This window comes from Ipomoea triloba, chromosome 1 (genome assembly GCF_003576645.1).
Source record: "Ipomoea triloba cultivar NCNSP0323 chromosome 1, ASM357664v1".
NCBI classification, from domain to species: domain Eukaryota; kingdom Viridiplantae; phylum Streptophyta; class Magnoliopsida; order Solanales; family Convolvulaceae; genus Ipomoea; species Ipomoea triloba.
The window spans coordinates 460,734-472,152 of record NC_044916.1 but is presented as its reverse complement, the minus strand read 5'-3'; the positions used below and the strand labels follow the sequence as shown (position 1 = coordinate 472,152).

Below are 11,419 nucleotides of genomic sequence, written 5' to 3'. Positions count from 1 at the left end.
AATTAAAATAATTATTTTATTGAGTTAACTGAAATAGTTTCCTAACAATGTTGCTAAAACTTGATGTATAATTTTAATAGTTCTTGCAAGTACACGAATCGTATAATAGCATAGTGTTCAAACGTGATCAATCCTACAAGAAATTGTTAACTAGCACGTAAAAAATGATATAAATAGTAGTAATAAATATATTAAAAACCATAAGCTATCAGCCAAATGTCATTTTGACTTCCCGCTACAAGAAACCAAAAGCTATCAGCCTTTTTGAAACTTTTAGGTTGATATGAATATGCATGCATGTTGTATTGTTGTTGTATTAAGATTTTTTTTTTTCAGTTAATTACCCCATGTTATTCAATGGGATGGAAGTTTGCAACAACAAATAACTACCCACTTTCACCCATAATTGATCAGTTGAAACTAAGAAAGAAAAATGGCTACTCTGATTGAGAATCAAATTTGTAATTTTTTGTTATTGAGCCGACCGTCTAACCAAATTGGTTGGGGTTGCTCCACTTTTAGTTTATTTTTTAAGCATATAAATTTTATATTACAAGGAAGTCCGCAACCATTACTTGAATGTGTACCGTAGGTGAAGCTCACCTTGTGACCCTAGCTAATGACAAAAGAACACAAGGAGGTAAATCAGTAATAACCGATTCAAAACAAAAAAGATAATAGGCAACTCCCACAGGAAAGATATAAATTTTATATACTAATGCTAAGTTAAATGTTTTTTCACAATTGAATTTTAAATAACTTGATTCAAATTTTGTTAATTGTATAGTATTGGACAAATAAAATGAGACGATAATCGCGGTTAACCATCACTGACAAATATCAATAAAATTTAAATGAAATATTAGCATGGATTAATAATTATAACTATAACTATTATATAACTAAGGAACAAATTAGTAAAAATAAAAATATTTTTTTTGGGGTGTACTCATGGTTTTCACAGTCGAACATAGTGACTAACCAGTAATCTCCTCATTGAATTGTAAGTTGGCGTGGAGATTTAAGGTTGCTCTATACCCAATGCCAATGATCGAACCTTTGACATTTAGTTAAGGGTTGATGAGTCTTTTGCTACTCAACCACACCCCATTGCCCCAATTTAACACAACTACTAATCACCTTAGAATATATTATGAAGGAGAGAAAATGAGATTCCAACATCTCATTGGTTATTATTTTAATAACACTTATTGATTAGGCATGCCAATGATATGATGTGTAATTAATTAATTAATTAATAATATTAATAATCCCATTGGAGGAGGATGCGGAGCAAGAATCGGTCTTTCTGACGAATGTGGCCCCAAATGCCCAATAATTATTTCATTTATTGACAGTTCATTATTTGATTAATTAATAATTACAAAACTTTAGTGCTCGGTCGTTTAAAAAAAAAACAAAAAAAAACAAAAAAACCTTCAGTGCTAGGAAAACAACTCAAACGATTAACTAACCCAAAGGTTTGGTAACATAATTAATTTATCAGTTAATTTTATTTTGTTTGACCATTATGAATTGTTTGACTTGGTTAAACATACAATATGAATGTTTTATTAATTAACTTTTTGTAACAACTTATTTCTCTAAAACGTTAAATTTTAAAAAGTTATTCAAAGCAATTTTTTTAGAAAATTATTTTGCATGTAACTATCAGCTAACATCTAATTTACTAAACATCTTTATACAATCCGCTAATGCTATCAACTAATCAAACTCACTAACTCAATCAACTAACAGTTATTTACCGAACACTCCAGAATAAGTTTATAAACTTTCTTTTTCACATTTCGTTATTTCCGGAGCAAGAACCGACTAGAGAAGAATTAATAAGCTAAATAATTTCGCACTAAATATCTTTTACTTTTTTGAAAACAAATAGTGTTTATTTAATTCTATATAAAAACGGTGAAAAACATGCAAGAAGTCAATGAACAATTGATCAGTTTGGTTTTCTTTTCATTTTTTGATCAGTTAGTTCTTTCACACATTGTGAATCAATAATTTGTCTGACATAATAATTAAATAAAAAATAGGTCCCAAAAAATATGATATTACAATATTGATGAAAGACAACAAAAATATAGGGGTCAAATTATATTTTAGTCTTTTGTTTTTCTTCTTGCAATATTAATTAATGGTATTATAACGACTATTTTTTTTTTGTGTACAATATACAATATTTAGATAATAAAGTATAATTCTCTTAACACAAAAAATATAGTTCAATATCCGTCTCATATATTTACGAGTTTGCAGGCATATTCGTCTCTTTATTTGAGAATATCTTTTATTGTGGAGTTAAATTATTAGTTATATTTGGTTGTGAGTAGTTGATTCATGAGGAAATTATTATTTTCATTTTGGAAGGAATATTTATATATATTTTCACTAGCATTTTCATTCGATTTCCTATAGTTTTTAAGCTATTGTGCATTACGACACGGCACTTTACTTTCAAATAATAAATAAATGCATGCATGGTATATATGAAGTAATGATGAATAAGAAAACTATCGTTTAAAAGGAATTATTTGCATTTTTTTAATTTCATATATACATTTAATGTCTATTTCAATTGGTGTATGTGATAGACACAAATATGAGACATCAATGCTCTCCATAATTTTTATCATTTTTTTTTTTTTTGTGATAAGAGATATATGTGATCACTATCCCGAGAGTGTATACTTTCTTCCCTAGAGGTTAAATCTCCAATCCAAAGGGTCCCACCGTGCCCCGTCATGGTAACTCAGTTAAACAGAGGCTAGACATTTGCTTACTGCGCACAAGGAGCCCCTCACTTTGGGAGATTGCTCCCACACTACCGCAAGTGATCTGAGACTCGACCTCTGGATCTTTCTTCCGAAACTTCATCCACGTAACCAACTAAATTGCTCATGCGGACTTCAAGAATGTATACTTGGTAAATCACACCCATGTATAATAACTTGCAAGCTAAACAGAAACACAAAAGGAGTTAGCAAGAAGTTAACTCGTAACTTTTTAATACAAAAATTATACTTCACGCACTCAAAAAAAGCGTACTCCACCCACTCAAACATTTATTTTCAGCTCATATATGTATTTTTCTATTCATATCCTCATCCTACATCATTTATCATATTTTTCTTGTTCAGCTCTCTCTCTCTCATATATTGATATATAATGTTATTATTAAATAAAGTTGGCCCACACAAGCTCCTATAATTCAATTCCTAAGACTTTATCATGCATTAAGTTGCTAGGTATGGCAAATGATATTAAATATTGGACCTATGTAAGATGAGAGTTGAGCGAGTCACAAGAAAATTAAGGATATAACTTGTGGCTTGCTATAATTATTTAGAAAAGAGTAAAATATTGAATGATACTTATTTCATCTCATTTTATGTGTTTGATTTTATTAATGATATTTTTCTGATGAAGTTATTCAGAATTTAATTTTTGTAATATTTAATTTAGTGTCCGTGCATAAAATTTATGCATTTAGATACTACATCGAAAGAATAATTGAATTGACCCATGAATAATATAATAAAAGAGTATTATATTAGAAGATCAGAGTTGTGGATCAAACCTTTAACATCATAACCCAAAGTAGTTGGTACCACTTTGACAACCAATTGTTATATCATGGACCAGAGTTCATATTGCATTGTTAACCCTGATACAAAAATTATGTACCTTCCGTTAACGCATTCTGTACCTACAGTTAAACAAATAACTTAATAATTGCTGACACATAGTATGATAGCTACACATACAAAAATTGTCAACTACAATTACAAAATGTGTCAACTACAGATACAAAATCTTAGGTTATTTTTGGACCAATATCTACGATGCAAGGTAGACCCTAGTCTATGGTATAATTAATTTGCCCTCGACAACAAGCTAGTCTTAGGCACTACTTGTGAAAGGTACGTAATATAGTTACACATACTTACTCATTTTTACAGTTGCACATTTGTTTAGTCTTACTTATTTGGAGGAGGCCAAAAAGGTCAAGTTCTATATCATGTTATCAAAACATTTCTAATTACTATGAAAGTATAAGAAGATATATTTACATTTCCGTTGCTAGTAATAACTTTTTATATAATAATAAACGTCTAATCCTAACTAGTATCAACGAATTCAGCTAAAAGCATGTTACGCATTTATTTCTATCTATATACTTTTTGACATATATAGTAATAACCACATAATAACTCTGTGGGGTAGCTCAAGTGGCAAGTGAGCTCTCATTGTGGGGAGGAATTTCGGGAGAACCCGGGTTCAATTCCCACAAGTGACGATTTTCCTTGGGCCAGCTCCCGTGCCTCACATGGGTGGATCCCGTGGATCCCGGACCGTTAATCGGACGGAGAGAAAGACCCTCTAAATTTATCAAAAATAAAATAAAATAACCACATAATAGTCTCAATAGATGAGTGTAAACTAACACACCATAAATTAATTACTTAAAGTTACATTGATAAACTTCACAGCCGTCCTACGTAGTACAAACAATTACAAGGCTACAAGTAACAACAAAACGTTCCAATCCAATCCAACCAAACCTCTCATAGTCATGGACACATTATAAAGAATCCAATACGACGGCGTACCAATTGGGTTTTACCAATTCCAAATTCTGATAACTTTTTTTCTTTTTTATTTTTTATTTTATTAATGATCCATGACGTAACCAAATATCACTACCCAACTTGTGAAATATTAATAAATATATTTATTTCCAGGGATCAGCTCTATTTAAAGTTTTGGGCCCACTAAAAAAATATCTTTTTTTTTATCAAACAAACAAATAAATAAATGGGTCGACCCAATAAGTTTGTCAAACGATTGACTTGATAATCATAAGATTAACAAATTCAACCCTTTCAAGAGCAGTATATTAATCTTCTTCTTTTTTTGGGCAGATTACGATGTGTCCTGAACAGCCTCTAACTGCAAGAAGCATCTTTAAGCGTGTACTATACTCAGACTAATTAATTCGTATTTGCACCGAGTCGACCCAATTAAGGGACAAAGGGTTGACCGGCCAAATTGATCTTCTTTATTTTGAATATGTAGAGTTTACCTGATTTATATTCTCAGATAGTTACTGTGAATTTATGTTGCAAGACTCAAAAATAAATAAATGTGCCAAAGAAATTATGTGACATTATTGTGTGAATTGCTCGCACGTCCATAATAAACAACGCATTTTTGCCAGTCTGTCAACATGTCCAACTCCAATATTAAAACCTAAAAGCCTTCAAAACTCCACCACCACCACCACCTCCCCACTCCCCCACCCCACACCAACTCATTCCGGCGACCCTCTCCGCCACCACTTTTTCCGGCACCATATACCGCAACCTAGATCCGGCACCCTTTTATGTCTTCTATCGCCATGAAAGTATAAACAAGGGGTTAAAGTACAATTTGCGAGTTAGTTAGCTCATATTTCAATAGGGCTTTTATCATGATGGAGACCAGGCTTCACCACAACAGCTCCTCGTGTTTTCACAAGCAAGAAGAGCTCTCCGCCGGAACGTCGCCGGAGAATGGAGTTGAGTCACCGTTGTCCGGCGATGAAGCCCCGGAAGTTAGCACCCCGTCCCCTAGGAAAAGGTTAGTTGTTTGCTTCACATCTTTCCGACAACATCGTACGTTTATGGGATTGATTTAACATGAGAAAAATGTTTGGTTTTTTGATCAACTTATAAATCATTAAATTGTGTCTATCTATGTAACAGGAGAGGCGCACAGAAGAGGGTGGTTTCCGTGCCGGCCGGCGACGGAGACGGATCACGGAGTAAATCCGAGGTTTATCCTCCGCCGGATTCTTGGTCGTGGCGAAAGTACGGCCAAAAACCCATTAAAGGCTCCCCTTATCCCAGGTAATTTAATTCCAACAACTTCAATCGTCTTTATTTTCCCTACATGAAATACTGTCCCACTCGTCATCAATTTTACTTGACATGACAAAATTTAGAAAGATCAGAAAAACATTTCCGAAAACCCAACATGCCAGGCAACATGTTCCGTCCGGCAATCCAACCATTGCTTCTTAATTTCGTCTTTTATGATACAATATAGTGTCCTGTCTTAATTAAAAACGATGAATTTAATTTATTTTCGGTATAATCATTCAATTGCAACTTGCAAGAATTATTGGGAAATTTAGAAATGGGAAGTGGTTGCATTGGGTAATTGGTTAAACCCTAATCCTTATGGGTTGTTGGGGGAGTTGGGGAGTAGGGGGTGGTTAATCCATAGGATTAGGAGGATGGATTAAGAATAATTAATGAAAAACAATTAGGGTGGACAAAAATGTTGTTTTAATAATGTTCTTGTAGTTGCCGCCGGGCTAGTAAATTAATTAGAATGGGACTGATTCTTATCTAGTGGAGGATGGAGACTAAGACAAAGTGCATTGATTGGGTGTGGTAGTTGGAATTCATTTTCATCACTCCACACGCTCAGACAATAGGTTGTTAATCACGCTCCCTAGTTTTATATTTAGGATAATATATAATATATCAACGTGTTCCGTACTATTTCTAGTTTTAATTTTCGACTATTACTTTAATTAACTGTTTTTATTCTCTCGAATCGATCTTTACACAAATTAACCAAATTCGAGTTAAAGTATCTTAAATGCTCTCACTTTCACCAAACTTCACACTTCTATGTATGAGGGCATGAATTTCGGACTAAACTTGGTTGATTTGAAAAAGGTCGACAGAGTATAAGTGGTTAAATTAATAGTCGATGACTACAAGTGTAAATATTAAAGGTTGAGGGACTGAAAGTGATATTAAACTCTTTTGTCGTTTTATTATTAACAAATATTCTATAATGGCGTATGGTATACGTTATATATAAATCAATACAGTAGCGTAGCATTATTTTATTTTTATGTTACTTTTCAACTATAATATGATGTCATAAGATTTAATATGGTAGAAATTTTTGGGTTAGATAATTGTCATTTTGTGCATTATTAGTGGCTAAATCTTGTTCTTTGATATCCTTTTGGAGTGACATGAGGGCATGCTCGTTCACAAGATTGGATTCACAATTAAATTTGATAATTATATCTACCTTTTTTATTTGTCCTTTGTTTTTTCAATTGGGACCAAATTTGTGAGACTTTGTTACCTTGATAGCAAAACTTGTGTTCTTTTTTGTTTTTTTGGATAATGATAAATTATATTATTATCTAAATACTACAAATACACAAGAGCATACCCCGGTCCAAAAGAAAATAAAAGATTTATAATTTTAATGGTGGAAAACATAAAACACTAACAGCCTATATTCAACAAGAAGAAAAGTCTATACCGGTAGTTCAATTTGTAGTTAGGTGAATGGACACTATTTCATCAAAGGAGAAATAGTGGCCATCTTAGAGATGGAGGAGAAGGATAGGCCATTATATATTTGAATGCTAATTTGATATTATAACATAGTGGTTATCACAATCACAATTCCATTTAGAGTTAAGACAACATAACATGTTTATTTGAGGATTAAATGCGACAACATACTGTTTTTTGGATATTTTAAGTTTAAATTGTGGAAAAAAGTGATGAACATCTTTGAAATAGTAAAAAACGAATGAAATAATTACCAAAGTCATTTTTTATTATGATCTCAATTTGTCTATGTGAACTAATTATTAAAGACTTTTTTGTTATGATTCGATTTGTGTGTAGACCACTGTATCTTTTACCATGTCACACAGTGCCAACTATTTCTGTTTTAAACGAAAGGAGTTTAGTTTTTCTTAAGTAATGAATCAAATTCAAACTTTGTAAATACAATAATTGACATCGAAAACAATAACTTAACCTTTAAGTTTAACGTGATTATTTGATACAAATAAATTATATTATAGGGAAAATAAATGTGCCACAACTTTGTGAAAGTAAAGTGACATTTGGAGTGTTTAGAGTGGGAACTAATTATTATGAAACTTGTGGTTGTAAAGTCTCTAAAACGACTACTACTAGTGTGATGGTTGCTCATGGAATTGCAACAACATCATTCCAAACAACATGGGACCAACATTTGTCTCTTAATATCCCAAGAAAGATAGATTAATTGAAAATCAAAATAAATTTGACTTCTATTTATATCATTTTGTTATATATAATCGTACTTATCAAGAACATATTATTGCACCACAGATTTACATTTGTCAATATATGACTTCACATTATTCTGTATATATATATTCATGGGTTATTTATAGAATTATAGACTGATTTGTTTTGGACAAATTATACCATAGACCAAGGTTTACCAAACATTGTAGGTCCTGGTCTAAAAATAGCATTCAGATTTTGTATATGTAATTGACACGTTCTGTATCTGCCGTTGACGATTTTTATACTTGTAACTAAGTTATTTGTTTACATGTACAGAAATAGTTAACTGTAAGTACAGAATGGATTAACGGAAGGTACAGAATTTTTGTACCAGGATTCACAATTCAATATGAACCATGGTCCATGGTATAACAATTGTTCGTTTTGTAACAAATTGATCAGATTTTTTTTAATACTACTAACTCTATTACACTTTAGTATCTGTTCATATATACTTTTTCAACATGTCAAAGCACAAAGAGTCAATAAGCTCGATCTGATGACGTTTCATTTGAGAAAGTCATTACTAATTACATGTCACTTAACCACAAGATTATTGGTAATAAAAAAAAATTGTTTAATAGTGCATCTTTTTATGTTACTTTGTTTATTAGATAATTATTTGTTTTTTGGCATAAAAGTGATTAAATAATATAATTAAAATAAAAGAAATAATAGTGAATGCATGTGTTGCATGCAGGGGATATTATCGATGTAGCAGCTCAAAAGGATGTCCAGCTAGAAAACAAGTTGAGCGCAGCCGCCTGGACCCCACCATGCTCCTCATCACCTACTCCTCTGAGCACAACCACCCTCACCCCACCAAAATCCACCACCACTACGCCGCCGGCACCGGCACCGGCGCCGGCGCCGCCACTTCTTCCTCTTCCGCCGCCACGACGCCGACTGATTCCGCTGCGGACCCCGGCTCGCCGCCCAAGCCGGCTCCCAAGGAGGAGCTGCCCATCTTCGCCAACCCGGACCCGGAGAACAACGACACCTTCCCGGAGCTCGCCGGCGGCGAGATGGGGTGGTTCTCCGACGTGGGGCCCTGCTGTTTTATGGAGAGCGCCACGGCGGTTGCGGGACCCACGCTGTGCCATGACACCGACGTGGCGCTCACGTTGCCTATTAGGGAGGAGGACCAGTCGTTGTTCGGCGATCTGGGCGAGCTGCCGGAGTGTTCGGTGGTTTTCCGGCGGTGTAGAGTGGAAACGCCGTGCTATGCCGGCACCGGATAAGATTATTGGGATGGGACATTGTTAGGGAGTCAGATTTTCACGGCGAAGAATAAAATTCTGCCACGTGGCACCCCTGTTACGCCACATTATGCGGAGAGATTTTTAACTCTTAGTGGACAATTTTCTCTTTTTATTTTATTTTATTTTATTTTTATTTTTATTTTTGTAAAGATCTTGTAATATTTGAAAAAAATGAAAAAAGAAAAAAATAATACTTGCAATGCTTTTCTTTGAGAACTAATTATTGCTACAAGCAATGTGTCAAGTGTCCTATTCAACCAAGTTGTGTGGAATTAAACTTTTACAAATTAGAAAGTGATGAAGGAATATGTCAATATCACAATAATTATGAAAGTAAAAGTTAAATTTTGTTAAACAGTATAGGGGCACTGCCCGTACTCCTTGGTTCTTGAGGATCTTAAGCGGAAAGAGGCTAAAATATTACTTACAAGGCCACAACCCTATCATCAAGGTTTGCACAGGTTTAAAAGACAAATTTGAGGGTGGAAACGTGTGGTCTGATGAAGATGATGCAATATGACTTGAAAGTAAGCTTCAATACATGACGACGGTCTACAGAGAAGATAGAGTATGAGGGTGTCATCATAGTCTAACAAAAATCCTTAATTGGCATGAGAAAGGAGTTAAAGTCCATCATTGATCGAGTATAAGCATGCTCTTAGAAGGCCATGAAAAGGGCAGTCATTGAATTGGAGAATCAAGGCATCTTGGTAAATTAGTAATATATAGACTTTCTCTCGATATAGAAATGTGTCTTGCTCCCTTGTCCCTATTTGACTTCTCGCATTTTTATTCTTATCATTAATTAGAATGTATTTAACACTAAAATCTTGAGTCAAAACTCAACAATACATATTGTGTTCTCCCATTTTTATTCTTATCATTAATTAGAGTATCTTGAGTCAAAACTCAACAATACATATTTTGTACAACTGGATAATGAGAGACTAATATAAAAAAAAATCAAAGAATCTCATAATAAACAACATTTCAAAATGATAACTAAAATTAAGAGAATATAACACAATAAGTATATTGTACAACTATAAAGCACAACTAACAAAACCTAACACTTATTTATTAAAGAAAAAACACTTAACTAATATTGAGTACTTGCTTCTGGTAGATGTTTTTTCCTTTTTTGAAATTCATTTTTTTATTTTACCAAATTATTAAGAATAAATTAAACTTTTAAAAATAAAAGTAATAAGTGACAACAAAAACAAGAGTATATCCAAGAATTAAACTCCTCTTGTGTAATAACTCGTTAATTATACCTAAAAGATAAATTGTACTACGAAAGTTCTATGCAACAACCTCGATCCAACAAGGTAGAAAAGGACTACTTAAAAGAGTAATAGCTATACCATGGACTTGGGTCTATCTTGCAAGGTCGAGTCGTGTCCAAAATACACAATTTGTATGTAAATTATGAACATTTAGCATGTAAATTGTGTACGTAAAGTATGAACATTTAGTACGTAAATTATGAACTTTCAGTATATAAATTTTAAATATTCAATATATAAATTGTGTATTTTGTATCCAGATTGTGAATCTGGTCCCCAGAATCATTTGCCTTAAAAGAGGGGTAAGCCCATGCGTGACGAGAAAGGACCTATCCCATCCAAGAAAGAATCCATAGATTCCACATAATAAAATTAGTACCTATATATCGGCCTCAAGCAAATGATTGTCGGTGCTGTTACCAATGATTTACAACCTAAACAAAACTAAAAAGATAGATGTGATGGGCAACTCAACTAGTCTTGTTTATGTTTGGCCAAATCACTAATAACTCTAACGGAACAGCAAGCTCCTTCAAGAAAAGTTTTTAATTTCTGAAATAGTCTGCGAATCAAGTTTTCTATAACTTAACTCGAAAGTCGTTTCTGTGTCTAACAGTATGCATCGAACTTTGTTGTAAACCTTCCTACTTATGGTTAATATATTAGCTATTCTCCAAACAAAAAAAAAAAAAAAAAAAGAAGG

The 11,419-nt window shown here is 33.2% G+C and overlaps 1 protein-coding gene across 1 annotated transcript; it reads left to right on the top strand.

Moving 5' to 3' along the window:
- Positions 1-5,228: 5,228 nt before the first annotated feature.
- LOC116026872 (probable WRKY transcription factor 65) lies at positions 5,229-9,647 on the top strand. The gene is made up of 3 exons (XM_031268300.1): positions 5,229-5,640; positions 5,766-5,909; positions 8,866-9,647. Exons 1-3 carry the CDS (start codon positions 5,492-5,494, stop codon positions 9,404-9,406), a joined length of 834 nt encoding a protein of 277 aa, XP_031124160.1. The 5' UTR covers positions 5,229-5,491; the 3' UTR covers positions 9,407-9,647.
- Positions 9,648-11,419: the final 1,772 nt, after the last annotated feature.